This window comes from Cololabis saira, chromosome 17, assembly GCF_033807715.1.
Source record: "Cololabis saira isolate AMF1-May2022 chromosome 17, fColSai1.1, whole genome shotgun sequence".
NCBI lineage: Eukaryota > Metazoa > Chordata > Actinopteri > Beloniformes > Belonidae > Cololabis > Cololabis saira.
The window spans coordinates 35,937,845-35,954,846 of record NC_084603.1 but is presented as its reverse complement, the minus strand read 5'-3'; the positions used below and the strand labels follow the sequence as shown (position 1 = coordinate 35,954,846).

At 41.4% G+C, this 17,002-nt stretch overlaps 1 protein-coding gene across 1 annotated transcript in view; it reads right to left on the bottom strand.

Annotated features, from left to right (window-relative positions):
• Nucleotides 1-17,002, bottom strand: part of LOC133463817 (probable E3 ubiquitin-protein ligase HECTD2) — a 118,578-nt gene that overhangs the window by 22,519 nt on the left and 79,057 nt on the right. The window contains exons 19-21 of the mRNA XM_061745541.1: nt 16,802-16,908; nt 7,077-7,192; nt 3,908-4,051 (exon numbers count right to left, since the gene is read on the bottom strand). Of these exons, the coding sequence (XP_061601525.1) occupies nt 3,908-4,051; nt 7,077-7,192; nt 16,802-16,908 (367 nt within the window). The remainder of the gene's footprint in view (nt 1-3,907; nt 4,052-7,076; nt 7,193-16,801; nt 16,909-17,002) is intronic.

Below are 17,002 nucleotides of genomic sequence, written 5' to 3'. Positions count from 1 at the left end.
TACCCAGCTCCAGCTCATTTTAAGCCGCCTCAACTCAAGAGGTTCATATTCTCTTTTGCACTCAGTGCACCAACACACACTATCAATAGCATCAGCAGGCATTTGGAGACGGACAGCGAATGGAGTCCCAGCTGAGTGATAGGGTTCTGGTAAAGCAGAGCAGCAACTAAGGTGGGGTTAAGAGCCAACTCAAACCCTACTTTGACAAGGCCAAGGCCAGGTATAAGCACGACCTGGAAGAAGTTGAGGGTTGAGGAGGACTAACAGATTATGACTTTTACTTCCTTTCCTGGGATGACTTCTGGCAGGTAGATCAAGGTGTTCATCCAAGCTGTTTATGACGCGTTTCCTAATCTTATACATTTTCAAATTCTTGGTCAAGGCTCATTCACCAGTCTCCCCATTGTGCCCTGGTCAGAGCTTCCTTAGAGTACATCTTGCTGCCCAAACCCTGGGGATGGGCTACTACTACAGGCAGCACAACTATATGATAAAGACCGTTGAAGAGGCCATCACCAGAACTATGGCCAACGTCAAGTAGATATGTCACCAGAGGAAACACCACTTTTGTCAGGGCTGAGGAATCAGCCCCATCGAGAGCTGACAAGCAGCTAGAATACTCAACCATCAATGGGATTGGGCGCTGTGAGTTGATCTAGGGAGGAAGTTCAAGTTCCCGGGCCACATCAAGGTTAACTTGCAAAGACCAGACATTGTGATCATATCAACTGTGCAAAAGCAGGAGCTCCCTTCAGAGATCAGAAAACTCTGAGAGGGCTGCTTGGAGAAGACGGATAAACGGAAGTGGACCTAGTACCAGGAGCAAGAGGACTGGTACAGGAGGGAAGGTCGGAGACCCAATGAGAGTCTATTGGCACTTTTCCACTAGTACCTACTCAGACCGACTCAACTCGCCTCATGTTTTTCCTCATGATTGTTTCAGGTAATTTTTTCCCTTTTACTTGTTTTCTGTTTCCAGGAGGAGCAAGCTTCAACATGGCTGATCCCTCCTCTCTCTTTGGAGCTATTGTTCAGACTTACACTTCTTACCAGTTGGTGGCAGTAATGTGCCACCATTCCTCTTAGCAAAATCCAATAAAATAGAAGAAGAAAAAGAGGAAAGAACGTGATTACAACACCAGGCTCCGCCCAGGTGTTTATTGGCACTGTGCTGAAGCACCAAACCCATCGCAGGGACATTGTTGGCCTCGTAGAAGCTCCTGAACATTGTCCTGGTGATGGAGACATGCATGAGTCGAGACCCCATAAAATCAGCTGGACCCCACTAACGCAAACCCAGCTATTCCAAAACCCCCCATCAGACATAGTAGCAATGTTCTTTCTTCTTTTGTTTGTGACCTCTTGCTTTCCTCTCCAAGCTCTGTGCCTGCTCACATAAAAGGGAGTTTAATTTAATTTTCTTGGACAGTTGTGAGGAATTTAAAAATCCTAACAAAATTAAGCAACAAAGAGGCGGCAGTTAAGACCCGATGAAAGCTGCAGCAAAGTGTTACCTGTCGAAATACTTGTAAACGAAGCCGCGACACAAACCTATTATAATGAATTTATACAAGGTTTTCTGATTATATAAAACATGTTATCAAATATCATCATTTTAGAGTTAATTTCTGAGCAAATTAAGAAAAAAATATGAAAGTACAGAGAAGACGGAACTGGAATGGAAAGTGTGGAGGGGCAGTGAGGTTGATGGGTTCAAGGCGACATACCCGGACCCATGAGCTCAACGTATACATTTAACACAATGACCCCCCCCCGAGCCCAGGTCCAGTAACATGAGCCCTGAGAGCTCAGATCATACGTGTGTGTGGGTGGTAGCAGTAAGGGATGGCTTTGACATTTGAAATACATCGTGAGGTTCTTTTGTTTAGTCCTGTAGACAAGAACCTCAAATACTGTCAATAAGTCTGTGATTAACTGTTGTTTTAAAATGCTGCAACACTTTTTTATAAGTACTGTTGTTACAAAATCATTGATCACACACACACACACACACACACACACACACACACACACACACACACACACACACACACACACACACACACACACACACACACACACACACACAGGCTGTGAGAAAGTGTTGGCCCATATAACCCAATGAGAAAGGAAGTTTCTCACAAAAAAGCCCATCATGCCTTTATTTATTGATTTACCTCCAACCTTCTCATTACTTATTTAACCCCCCCCCAGCTCCACCACACACTTCAGCTCGATGGGGTTTCTGGGCCGGCGAAAGAGACCGCGTCCTGACATTTGTCAGATACAAAGGACAGGAAACAGTTAACCGTATCAAGATCAACATTTTCCTCTATGGAAATGTTTCATTTGCAACATTTGATACGTTTTGTATCTTTCGAATTGAGCAAAATATGGGTTTACGAGATGAGTGAATCATTGCATTGTTTTTCTCTGCATTTTACGCAGCCTTTTAACTTTTTTTTAATTGGGGTTTTAAAGCCACATGAGCCGATTTCCATTAAGATTAAGAAGATATTCATAATTTTAATGATAAAACAATAAATAATATTTAAAAAATAAAATGAAAGAAAGCAGTGTACTATTAATAAAGGTTTGGCATTTCTGTGTCATTCTTCCACTTTCTTTAATCTGTAATCCTACAGGACAAGCTTGACATGGAGATATCCCCCGAGAACCTGAGCCTGAAACCAAACCCCTGCAGGCGTTTACGGGGGACCAGTGGGGTAGCTGCTGTATTCACCGGGCCAGAGTCAGGGTTTGTTCAAGTTCAACTCTGTCAGTTCACCTCACACCAAACACTGGAATCACCTCAGAAGAAGGAACTGATTGATTCGTCCGATGCCTGGTTTTCTAGAGACGTAGGTCTCGATGATTCAGGATTTTAGAAAAACGCGCAAAGTAATGGATAAGCCCTGATTGCAGGCATTGTGACGTAGAATTGTCAGATTGGTTTGACTCACCACACGAATCGGCACAGATTACTTTTGTAATACTGTATTTGACCCGGTCTTTGTACGTTTTGACCGTATAGAAAATGTAATTCTTGCCATTGTAAGAATGAGATGTACCTGCTGTACTCTACTGCCCCTACTTTTTAACTACTTGTGCTTTTTATTATTTTACCTCTTTTCTTTTCGTTTTATTTTATTGTATTTGTTATTTACTGTTTAATTGTGTCTCTTAATGTTGATGTAAAGCAGTTTAAATTACCCTATGTTGAATTGTGCTATACAAATACACTGTAAAAACTCAAAATCTTACCAGGAATATTTGTCTTATTTCTAGTTAAAATGTCTAATTTTTAGTCAAAAAATCTCATTACACTTAAAACAAGAGTCATTATCAGAAAAATACCTTGTTATTTGACAATTTTCACCTGTTTCAAGTAAATTTTCACTTGAAATAAGTAGAATAATCTGCCAATGGGACAAGATTTGTCTTCTCAAATATAAAAAAAAATATCCATTGGCAGATTTTTCTACTTATTTTCAGTGAAAATCTACTTGAAACAGGTGAAAATTGTTGTTTTTTCCATTGATGAGTCTTTTTTTAAGTGTAATGAGATTTTTTTGACTAAAAATGAGACATTTTAACTAGAAATAAGACAAATATTCTTGTTAAGATTTTGAGTTTTTGCAGTGTAAACTTGCCTTGCCTTTATGCGACTTTCTCTACGTGCAAGACATGAGACATGATCATCCGGACCGGACCTGAAGGCTGCCAGAAGCAAAGTGAGCTTGTCTCTTTCTGAAGCGAAGAACCATGAACAGTTTGCATCCAGCTGCAGATATTTTAAGGATCTGTGAAGACGGCTGTGTCCACAGGTTATTCTTAGTGCACCCTAAAATGCTGCTAGTGACCACCTTGAGAACCAGCCTTATTTCTGTCAGCGTTGGGGACCTACCAGTCCGTTGGAACGTCGATCTTGGAGATTTTGAAGTTGAGGTCGGCCATTCCTCCGACGGGAACCCGGTCGCTTCCCGTGGCAAAGTGGAGGAGCTTCTTCTGCAGCTCCAGAGGAAACGCCAGCACCACATCCCAGAAACACCTGAAACAGCAGAGATGCAGCCTTAACACCACAGATGCTTGCACTCCTGTTTTTATGTATCAGTATGTAATAAAGAATAGTTTGGTCCTCATCACACATCAGACTTAGACCCCAAAAAACCACAATACATATTTGCATATGTACTTAAATATGAAAAAGAAAGTCAAAATTCAAATACAATGCGGGTAGAAAAATGAGTACACCCGTATTAATGCCAACATTCACATTTTCAAGAAGATGCCAACAGGGAAGTATGAAAGCTTGCAGTTCCTCAATAGAGGAACTGCAAGCAAAGTGAGTGAATCTCCTCTGACCTCCTTGTTCATACATCAGCAGAAATAAACATATTTACAGTCTGGTAAAACACAGTTTTGGTCTCCATAGCCAGATTTCCATCCATCCACGACAACTCTTCAGGAGGTACAGTAAAATCACATTAGGGGTGTGGCCAACACAGCCATACTGGCACTCTGTAACATTTACGGTGCTTTTCCACTAGTACCTACTCAGCCCGGCTCGGCTCACCTCCACTCGGTTTGGTTCTTTTCCACTAGGGATCTAACGTGCCTTTAAAAGCGCCTTTAGGTAAAGGTGTACCAGCAGGTTTAGTCTTTGGGCCTTTACATACAAAAGAGAAATATCTCGCAAACGCGTGTCCTCACATACATGAAACCTGCGTTCCAGAAACGTTGAATGCGTGAAACACGACGTAGGGTGTCACGTTCATGGCGTCTCTGTGCGCCCCGGTAAATCAAGACCATAACACAGGAGAAGACGATGCTGTCAGCCTTCTTCATATCTATTGGCGCTTTTCCACTAGTACCTACTCGACTCTGCTCGACTCAACTCGGCCAAGTTTCGTTTCCATAACAATTCATCACCCAGATCAGAAGTAGGAGGTTGGAGTGAAGCTGCTGTGACGTATTTGATTGTGTGATCTAAATGAAGAAGACAACTACACTAAAGATCCCTTTTTAATTCTCTCCTCAGCACCAGGTTTATGAACATCTGCACCTCAGAGTTGGATCATGAAACAGACTTTTGCGCTGCCATTGCCTGTTGAATAAAATGAACAAGAATCCGTCAGAGTCTCTTTCTCTGATTTCCTCCTCCTGACTCAGACGTCTGACTCCAACCCCCCGACCAATCGGTGGCCTGTAGTGTGATGATGTCAGATACAGCCGACTCAGCCGCTTAGAACCTCGGCAGAATAGTTACAGAAAAAGTATCTACTCGCCACGTTAGACCCCTAGTGGAAAAGAACCAAACCGAGTGGAGTCGAGTCGAGCTGAGTAGGTATTAGTGGAAAAGCGCCATAAGTCAGTGTTTTCTTACCATGATAAAGTCACACTAAAGAACTGACCGATTCTCCAGCCTGACCACGTACACCTTTCCTTGGTGTGAAAGGATGTGTTTCCAGCCATGTCCGTTTAACTGTTTCATCAGTCGTTTAAAAGGTGAGCGATAATGTAAGGCCTGATTTCATCATCTGCATGAAAAATAAGACATTTTCTGTTTTTTGTATTGTCAAACGTGTTGGAGGAGGGTGGATGTTTTGTGCTTGTTTTGCAGCCACAATACTTGGACACCTGTGTACAGGACAGCGATACCAAAAACAAAAATACCTGAAAATGAAAAGAATGAAGGTCGTGGGAGGATCTAGTCAAAGTTCAGACCCTGACCTGACTGAAACGCTGTGGTTGGACAGGTTAACAGAACCGTAAAGAAGAAGAATGGACCGGATTTCCTCCACAACCAAGTGAGAGATGGATAAAGCCAGGAAGGAAGTGGCTTCTTGATTTAGTGCTGCTGATGGTGGTTCTTCTGGCTCCATCCGTGTTCAAGGATTAATAAAACAATGGATATGTCCCCCTATCTGAAAGTCTAGCAAGGACCAAATGATTTTTTCTAAATGGACTGATGTGTAAGAACTCTTTTTCATAATGGACGTCTGTTATGAGATCAGATGGGATGAATGGGAGGAGATCCAGCAGCTGTTTGCTTCAGCCACCAGCGCTGACCAGGGCTACCGACAAGGGTCGGCTCGTCTTCCTCCCCGACATGAGCCAGAGAGCTGCTCGTCTTCGGCAGACGCAGACACAACGACTGTCGTGAAATACAGCCCACGTTACAGGCGTGAATACAAATATACTAACAGAAAGTTAGTATATAATCACTAGGGCTGGGGATCGATTCAAATGTCAAGAATCAATTCAATTCTGATTCTTAACATTCAGAATCGATTATCAAGATTTGATTTGATTTGATTGCAATATTGATTCGGGTTAGTGTTATTAAAACTGTAGTTCTGCAACATATTAATACTAGTATTATATTGAGATTCAACAGCAAGTATTGCAGCTAATGATGCTGTAAGGACCAATCACCTCCCAGAATGCTGATAGAACTGCTTTAGGAAACATCGTGGGTCAGAATTACCAAACAGATCCAGGGAGGAAACAGAGACGGATGAAATCGGTTTTATTTTTTCCCACATTCCGTTTTAATTTTTTCCACTTTCTGTCTATTTCGATTTTTATTTTTTTTATGCAAAACCCAAGACAGTATATACTGTAAAGTAATGAAATATAGACAATTCATGCAATTATAACCGAAAACTTTAATGTTTTCATACCTTTAACCATATTTAAAGGCAAAAACATGGTACCAGTTATTCTTGAGTCCAACAAAACATTCCTTTTTTGGGCTTAAACAAAAAAATACCAAAAGTTGTAATGTAATGATGGAGAAAAAACAATTAAAAAAAAATGGATCGTTAGAAATACAAAACGATTTTTAGGAATTAATATGAGAATCGATTTAGAATCGGAAAATCGATTTTTCTTTCAACACAGGCCTAATAATCACATATTCACGTTTTGTCCATTTCACTTCCTTTAGACCTCAGGGTTGGGAGACGGCACAAAGCTGAGCGTCACTAACTGACTCAGCTTTCCCTGAGTTAAACATGTTAAAGCAGCGAGCCCGGCCAGGGCTCGGCCGGAGCACAGGTCAGTGGTCTCACCGCACGGTGGAGTCTGTCTTGCCGTATCCTTCGTACTGAGCAGCTTTCTGCAGCGCGCTCATGTCCAGCTCCGGACTCCCGCACACCAACATCTCCACCTCCTCCGGCCGCAGCAACTGGAACAACCAGACACAAATGCTGCACATAAGTTCAAGAATCATCGAGCGCACACAAAAAGTATCATCTTAAACTTATCCGCACACTGCAAGAACAGAAAACTAAAGTCAGATTCCAGCTGGACTGGAATAGTTTCACAGTAAAAACAGTGGCGGATGAGATCCAACAGTAATCTGAGTAGTTTTTGAAGACTCCAACGTTTTAGACCAGGGGTCGGCAACCCAAAATGTTGAAAGAGCCATATTGGACCAAAAACACAAAAAACAAATATCTGGAGCCGCAAAAAATGAAAAGTCTTGTATAAGCCTTAGAATGAAGGCAACACATGCTGCATGTTTCTATATTAGTTAGAACTGGGGGAAGATTTTTTTTTCATTATGCACTTCGAGAAAAAAGTCGAAATGTCGAGAAAAAAGTCGAAATGTCAAGATTAATGTTGAAGTAAAATCTTGAGACAAAAGTCGAAATGTCGAGAAAAAAAGTAAAAATGTCGAGAAAAAAGTCAAAATGTTGAGAAAAAAAGTCAAAATATTGAGAAAAATGTTGAGATAAAAGTTGAAATGTCGAGAAAAAAGTTGAAATGTTGACCAGCTTTCTGGTCTGTTGTATTCAAGCGCTGACTAAATAAACCAACTAGTGACCAGAGGCATTAGTGGACAAAGGACTGATGTAATCCTCCATGAAGAGTTTGGGGTCATCCTCATCGTCCAGTAACGCCAGTGAGCATACACTCATTTCAGCCCATTAACCGTACTTTATGCTCCATTTTTGGACATTCATACATAAGAATGGGAATTGAGAACTGGTTCTTGTTCAGAACCGGTTCCCAGTTTTTCAATTCCTTGGAATCGTTTCCAAATTTTGCAAACGATTCCCTTTTCGATTGCGATGGGCACGAATGACACCATCATGCACGTTGCATAACGTGCATAAGCCAGCAGTCGATAGTAAGCATGGCACCCAAGATATACAAACCCTCAAAAGTCTGGTCACATTTCAGTGAAAAAGACAACAGCAAGACAACTTGCAATACTTGCCAAGTTTATATTTCGTCAAAGGGAGGAAATACTACCAACATACAAAAACATTTGTGCACACAGCATGCAAGTAATCATGAATGTTGCGTTTTCAATCCGCTCCAGACTAACGTCAGTAATTCTTAACCCAGCAGCAGCAGCAGCAACGACGTATGGTGTTCTTGGCTAATAATACTGTAGGTAACTAATGAACTAACGAACACAGACTATCATATTAGCACCATTTGCTTCATTGTTGTCCCTTTTTTTCAAATGAGAATCGATAAAGGAATCGATAAAGAACCGAATCGTGAAGCAGAATTGAAAATGGAATTGGAATCGTAAAAATCTTAGCAATTCCCATCCCTATTCATACATCTGTTGCAAATGTGCTTGTCACCACCGAACACACCTCCATGCATCATTTGAGTTCGTATGGGACTACGGGACTGGCGTTGTTCCATGGCATCTTCCATGCCGAACACCAAGGGACATAGTAAAGACAGAAGTATCAACCAAACATTGACAGGAAGACAGGGCTTGTTGTGGAAATGTGGAGGTGTATAACTTCTGCCTGCTAGGGTTTAATCACCATGCTTGAACTAGTGACCTCATCAACTTCCTTACACTAGACAGAGAAAATGAAAGTATCTTATGGGTATATGCAATATCATCTTCTCCACTGAAGTTTCCATTTAATCATAACAGCAGTGGAGCGCATCATTTCCGTTGACTCGGATGTTGCAAACAAAATCCAGCTGGTAAACACACAGGAAATCCTGCGTCACCACAGCTCAGCAGCTAATAACAGGCAGTGTTGTGCAAGTTCATACTTCTTATGAACTAGTTCAACGTTCAGTTCACATAAATAACGCGTTCATTTAAAGGCGTTCATGCACAACACTGACAACAGGCCATCTGTCAATCAAGAGGATGAGCAAGTTTCTTACTCACACTCATGCAAAAAATGAACCAGCATAAAATTTACCAGGAATTGCAAACACAAAGTTACCGAGAGTGAAAGAAGGGGGTTTAATGCTGATGCAATCATTTGGGTTAGTAATGAACCAAAACTCCCTTCTTCCCCAACAGACACCGACTGAAAACCTCACACACACACACACACACTCACAACCCCTCATTATCGCAAGCCTGTCTCATCACTTCCTGAGACGTCAGACGTGACTGCAGACGACGGGGAAGAACCAGAAAGAGTAAAAATACAGGAAACTCAACGGGGTCAGAAACACTCAAGCCTCAGCTTCTCTTCAACAAAGGTCAAGTAGCATAAAGCGCGCTTGAGTTTGACACTGTGTGCGTCTGTGTTGATACAGACTGTTTCTGTTGAATAAAAACATGAACAACCTTCTGCTGCAGGCTCTGGCTTATTTACTGCTGGGACTTTATCTGAAGTTTTTTTCTCTCTGAATGCGACAGAACAGATAGCGACGGTAATCTTTGTGTGTAACACTTTGGTTTGAAGTCACAGCGTGATAATCGCAGGATCTGTTTGAGCCTAATCAGAACAAGTTTTCCACAAACCTCTAAGAACAGATAATTTGGTTTGGGACACTAATTGCATCATGGGTTGTTATTTTGTTTTTTGTCTCTTATAGTCTGAGCCTTTGTTCTTTGGGGTTTTATCTCGTCTTGTGCACTTTGTCTTGATTCAGCTGTCTATTTACAGCTTTTTATTTGTGTCTTGGTGTGTTTTTTTCGAGCCTACACACGTGCCATGTCTGTCTGCACCTCATCTGTTTTCAGTTGTTATTTACCTGTTCCTTCGTTGCTCCACTTCCTGCTTTCATCCCTTCTGCTGTTATGGATTCCTGTTTTGTTTGGACACGTGTGGGACGCCCTGCCCTCGCAGCACTTTGGTTTTTGTCATGATATTCACATGAACTCTCTTGCTCTGTAGCCGCAGCACGCTCAGGATGTGGGGCTGAGTCAGAGATTTGATGCTATTCATTGGTTTGTTTTGTTGCTTTTATGAATACATTGCCAAAACAGCCATCAGAAATGTGTCCACTATTCCTTAATCTAATCAAGAACTGGCAACTGCTTCGGTTATCCTCTTGAGAGGAGGCACCCCAACACTCCCACACCTTTGAAGATAACCTGGGAATGTCAGGGTTGCTGTTTTAATCCGCTGCTGCTGCTAGCGGCGTTGGCTGAGGTCCCTTGCAGGGCCTGGGCTATAATCACAAACGGCTATGTAGCACTGCTGAAATCAGGACTGCCGAGGGCACAGATGCCCTCAGTTTCAGCTTTAGCAGTCCCTCCTTCAGATGTTGTCACGCTAAGAACATCTGAAAGGACAGATTCAGTCAGAACGACAGTAAATTAACATTATTTAGCATATGGTTAGCTTGTGGTCAGTGAGTTGAGGTGTTCCGTGACTTGTGACAATCTTTGGATCATCCAGAGTTGTGCGGAGTCAGTTCCCGGCAACGCTGCAGGAGGTATCATCATTATTTCTGCTAAAAAACTCCACTGGGTTAGGATTATAAACCCAGTATACTGGGGCGGCAGTAGCTCAGGTGGTAGAGCAGGTCGTCCAATGATCGGAAGGTTGGTAGTTCGAATCCCGCTCCATCCCAGTTGCTGTCATAGTGTCCTTGGGCAAGACACCTTACCCACCTTGCCCCGTGTGAATGTGTATGAATGTTGGTGGTGGTCAGAGAGGCCGTTTGGCGCAATATGGCAGCCATGCTTCTGTCAGTCTGCCCCAGGCTACAAAAGCATAGCTTACCACCACCGGTGAGAATGTGTATGAATGAATGAATGTCTCTGTAAAAGTGCTCTGGGGCCCGAGCACTGACAGTGCGAAGGCCCTATTGTATCTGTAGGAATTTTTTTTTCTCGTTTTTCTTACGATGATTTCTTACGACGAAAGGAGGGCCTTTTTGCCCCCCTAAACGTGCCCCAAAAGTCACCAAATTTAGCACGCAAGTCAGGCCTGGCGGAATATTTTATATTTCATGCTTCGCATTAATGGGCGTGGCCTAACGGCTCAACAGCGCCTCCGAGAAAACTTTGTGTCTCAAGCCCCACAATACGGTTTGACGTACATGCACGAAAATCGGTACACACCTGTATCATGTCGCAACTTAAAGAAAAGTCTCTTAGCACCATGGCCGAAACTGAACAGGAAGTCGGACATTTTTGATTAATCGTGTAATTTTGGTGCAATTTATAATATTTCTCCATACTGCGACGATGCGCATTACTTTTCTCAGTCAAAAGTGTTACCGGGGCGACGATAGACGCCAAAAAGCCCCCCCCCCCCTTCATCTGATTGGTCCATATTTGATAGTTCCTACTTTCTACCATAAATTTTGAATGGTTTGACATAAAGACTCGTGGGTGGTGTCATCGGACTCGGTTTTGAGTCCTTGAACATAATTGGTGCAAATTAGCCCCGTCCCTTCTTCTGATTGGTCGATATCTGATAGTTACTACTTTCTGCCATAACTTTTGAATGGTTTGATATAGAGAGTCGTGGGTGGTTTCATCCGCTAAATGTCCAGGCCTGAAGAATCTACATGCAAGTCATACAAGCTTCCACTGCAGCCTGAACGTTCACAAGGGTGGAGGGCCCGTTCATCGCTGCTTGCAGCTTTAATTATTATTATTATACCTCTTTGTGAGTGGGCCAGTTGAGAATATCACCACCTCTACTAGAAAGTACCATTTCTTTCACTCATTCTCTCGAACTTTGGTGGTTAGTCTGGATAAAGTCAAACTAGAGGACAGTCCATCATATTTTGTTTTTAGCTCTTAAGAGTTTGTTCTACATAGACCAGCCCACAAGGACACTTCGTCATGTAAACCACATATGGACTGCTATGTGAAATATTTAGTTTCAGTACATGGATATGTAAAATACTTGATGCCAGATGGATCAATCAATCAATCATGCAGTGAGCTCCAGTTTTAGTTTTTTTTATTGCCATTTTGGAGTTTGGTTGTCCCCCTGTTGGGACGCTCCACATGATGAAACCCAGATAGAAATTAATATTGGCCCAAACTTCTCTTTGGTCCTTATTTGGCTTTGACTGACGGCACCACCGACTGGAGGTGTCGTTGCCTAAACTTGGCCACATACCGACCAGACGTGGACGACTCTATTTTCTTTGGGTCCTTTCAACACTTGCTGTATCAACTGTCAAACCGACCTTATGAAGCTTCAGCCACATCGGGGCTCTAACAACACGTGCCTTAGGGACACATACATGCCCAAATGCTGCAATCTGTGAGGTCCTTCGGACTTATGAGGCTAAATAAACCCTCAAAGATCAATGTAGGAGGTGTTGATTTTGCGCCGATTACAGCCAGTGTGACTTCTGTTTTCATGAACATCAAAAATCCCCACGGACGCAGAGAAAGTGGCCCAACTGAGACCAGAAGAACAAACAGATTTCATAATAACCTGAGCCGAACAGTTTTGAAATAGCCTACCAAAGTTTCATGGCCCCCGTTGTATTATATAATAACTGATATGATGGTTGTTGGTCACAACCTTGTCTGTCAATATGTTTTACTGTAAGCGTCTTTGAGTGTCCTGAAAAGCGCTATATAAATAAAATGTATTATTATTATTATTATTATTAAAGATTTTAGTGCTAATCGAATAATTCACACCTAAGTACATACATGGATATGGCACAGACTGGAAAAATACTAGTGTTTCCTCTACACTGCAAAAACTCATATTCATACACAGGAATATTTGTTTTATTTCTAGTTAAAATGTTTCATTTTTAGTCAAAAAATCTCATTACAATTAAAACAAGAGTCGTTACCAGAAAAATAACTTGTTATTTGACAATTTTCACCTGTTTCAAGTAAATTTTCACTTGAAATAAGTATGAAAATCTGCCAGTGGGACAAGATTTATCTTCTCATTACAAGCAAAAAAATCTTGTTCCTCTGGCAGATACTTCTACTTATTTTAAGTGAAAATCTACTTGAAACAGGTGAAAATTGTTGTTTTTTCCAGTGATGAGTCTGGTTTTAAGTGTTATGAGATTTTTTCTGACTAAAAATGAGACATTTTAACTAGAAATAAGACAGAAATCTGGCTGGAAAACACAAATGTTCATTCTGTGAAAAACCAAAGCTGGACGAGTCAGTTAGTTAGTTTTTATCAGCGCGGCCGACACTCGTCGTCCCCGTTTCAGAGTTTCCAGTCAGATCGACCTGTCCCTTCTCTGACCCACATCCATCTCTCAGCTGATACAACCTTATCTCCAGGCAGAGAGTAAAGTGGAGCTGAAACTCCCAAACTCATGTACTCCTCAACACGTGAGTGCAGGGCTATACGTATATACAGCAGTTGTGGCTTCCAACCTTAAATCCATAACCAGAGCAGGTCAATGTTCAAACAGAAATAATCAGACCTTCCATGTGACACTCTCAAAATAATACTAATAATAAATAATAAAGTTTCTTATCACGATTACTACTGATAAATTATCTATAGAGTAAGGCACATTAAAATTCATAGATATTGTTTATTTAAAAACATTAGAAATATTATTTCGAGTTAAGAATAAAAGCCTTCCTACTTGTATTCAACATTTCTTTACATTAAAAGAAACAAATTATAATTTAAGAAGTTTATAGGTCTTTGAAACATGTTATGTGAGGACTAATGTTAAATACAGATGTGTTTCATTTTTGGGAGTCAAATTATGGAATGGACTTTGTGATGAACTGAGATTATGTAGATCTCTGTTGAGTTAAAAAAAATATTAAAAGGCAAAATAATGAAGGATTACCATGCAAAATGATTTGAATATAATTTAATTATGCAGAGCGATTTAGATTAAATTTTCTTTTCTTTTTCTTATCTTTTGGAAGGTTATTGTGTGAAACTGATTAGTGTAAATATGTAAGATAATGTTTTGTCAGTTACATGCACACAAGTTAGGTTGCATGTAATGTAATGTAACCAAAATAAACTATTCATTCAGTCATTCATTCATTCATTCATTCATTCATTTATTCATACTCCACAAAGTGAGGGGAGCCTTTCAGAAATGAGAAAGCAGCAACAGCTGAGAGATGGTCGGTTACTTTTTGTGTTAATCTCTTCAATTGGATGACCTAAAAGTCACATGAATCTATTTCATGTTAAATGAACATGTGTGGAACATAAGAATAGAAATGTTAATATTTAATGTGTCCCATGGGCTCCCGCTCATCACGGTCCTGAAGTTAAACAACAACATGATCAGACACGAGTCAGCAGCTTTTTATCAGCTAACATTTGACCGGAGAGGAAGACAAACAAACCTCTGGCTGAGCTCCATTCTGAAACCACATGGGTCTGTACAGAACACAATTCCACCTGATAATGTTGTATAATACATAATAAAAGCTTCCTCTGGTCTAATTAAGATCCTTTGAGTGAAGTGGGAGTGTTTTAAGGCACAATGGTCTCATCCCATCATATCGCAAATATAGCAAATTTGCACCAAACTTTGAAGGAATGGAAAGTTTATATGGACTCTTGCATTTAGAGAAAGTAATAAATGCATCTTTTTGTAAACAAAACCAGATAACTGACATGAAACAGAGGAAATATTTCCCAACTTTCCTGTCAGACGTGGAGGAAAAAAAAAGAAAATATATGCATACCAACTTCTGGTTGGAACTTTATCTTGTCCCACCACTTCAAAGTTTATTTAGACGGGACAATGCATATTAATTAGCACTACATTAAGCAGTGTAAATACACCGGGTTTTAGCAGAAATGCTAGTTTCCACCCGCAGTCCCCACAAACAACCAGACACACTCACACTCACACCTACAGGCAATTTAGAATCATCAATTAACCTAGCATGCATGTGTTTGGACTGTGGGAGGAAGCCGGAGTACCCGGAGAAAACCCACGCAAGCACGGGGAGAACATGCAAACTCCACACAATAAGACCCTGCTGGGCCTGGGAGTCGAACCGGGAACCTTCTTGTTCACTTGTTGAATAAAAAGTCTGATATGGTTCACAACTTCTTTCCAAGATGGTTTCTTCACAGGAAGTGATCAATTCTGCAGTTGTGACATGACCGACGTGTGGGAGGAGGAAACTTGTTCTCTGTTTATCCTGAAACTTGTCGCCTGAGGTTCCTGGACTGAGTCCTGCAGCAGCCGAATGCTCGCTGAACTGTTTGAGATGTTTTTTTAATGACACCACTTCATTTTGAAGCTGATAAGGAGACGCTCTGAAGAAGGTCAGCAGAGCAGCGTCCTTTAACAGAAGGGCCGTGTTGAAAACAGCATCGTTGAGATTCTTACATGAGCGTGCTTTATTACATTCTTGAATGTCATTTATGCAGCTTTGTGCAAATGAACACGCTCATTTCTGTGAGAACGTTGAACTGAACGCAACATATTTGCAAATAAAGAACTTGAACGTGAACTTGTTCATTCTGCAGATCACGAACTGGAACTTGAACTGTTCAGATTATGTGAGTTTCAGCTTCACTGTTTAGGTCCAATTATATAATACGTACGTATAATAATAATCCTCCTTCTCATTTCACCAGCAGGCGGCGCATTTAAAATACTCGACGAGACGACGACTTCACACTACATTACCCACAATGCAGCGCACACTAGCATAGCAACGGTCACCAGCTCCATGGTAACGGTGGTCAGAGCCCGGTGCATCTTTACATGACCAGTGAAGAGAGAGACGTTGTAGACGCAGCGTTAGCGAGACGTCAGGAATTTTACAATTTGTCTCCCAAAGAGTCCAACGGTTCAAATTGAAAACGTCATGTGAAGTTAAAGCATCAGTCCAGTGTGAGAAAATATCTGCAAGTCCTTGACAATCAAACAAAGTCATCAGGAAAAAGCAAGAAGACCCAACAGCCCCAAACGACCCCAGTCACTGCTGCTCCTTCAGGGTTGATTTACCTGCAACAGGTAGACAAACTGATAATGGACTACATTGTTGGAGATTTACAGTCTCTGAGTAAAGTTGAAAAGCCACTAGTACAAAACATGATTGTACACAGTGAACAGTTTTAGGATAGGGTTGCGTTTCATTCGTACTTGTCACCTAAAAATATTGAAAAGAACGGAATTTGAACTAGTTCAAAGTGAAAATGGTGAACTATGAACGTGAACTGTTCATTTTTAAACTATGTGAACTGAACTTTGAACTAGTTCATGAGAAGTGTGGAAAAATAGAAGCAAGAGGTCCAGGCACTCGAGCCGGCAGATTAAAAAGATAAAAAAGCCTTTATTCAAAGACGGCTGCCAACATGTTTCGGCCTATCTGGCCTTTGCCCTGATGCCGTTTCCGGTCAAGGTTTACCGGCTCAACCTTCACCACACGCTCTGGTTCAAAACAACGCCATTGTTCTTTCTTTCACTTCTTTCCTTGGACTGAAGCCCCCCCCCTTCACCCTTACAGCATTTTTGGAACATGTTCAAGGCCTTAACACAAGAACCGTGGGTTCGATTTATTTAGTTGTTTTCCTGTTTTGTATTTGCATTCAACTTTTTCCGATTAAGGTTGTAATTAAACAGCGGAGGGATTGGTTAATGGCGTCGTTACTCACACACACCGTGGACTCACCATGAGGGCGTCGGAGGCACACACGCTGTGGAAGCCGTGGTAGAAGGCAGCAAACTGTTTGTAAATGGATTTATTCAGCAGGAAGTCGACATAGAGCTGGACGTACTCTGTGGAAAGAGAAAAGAGCAGTTTCATGACTCCATCGTGGCTCCTGGGTTGCACAGAAATCTAGTTAATGTTGTTGTTTTTCCTCCAGCCTTT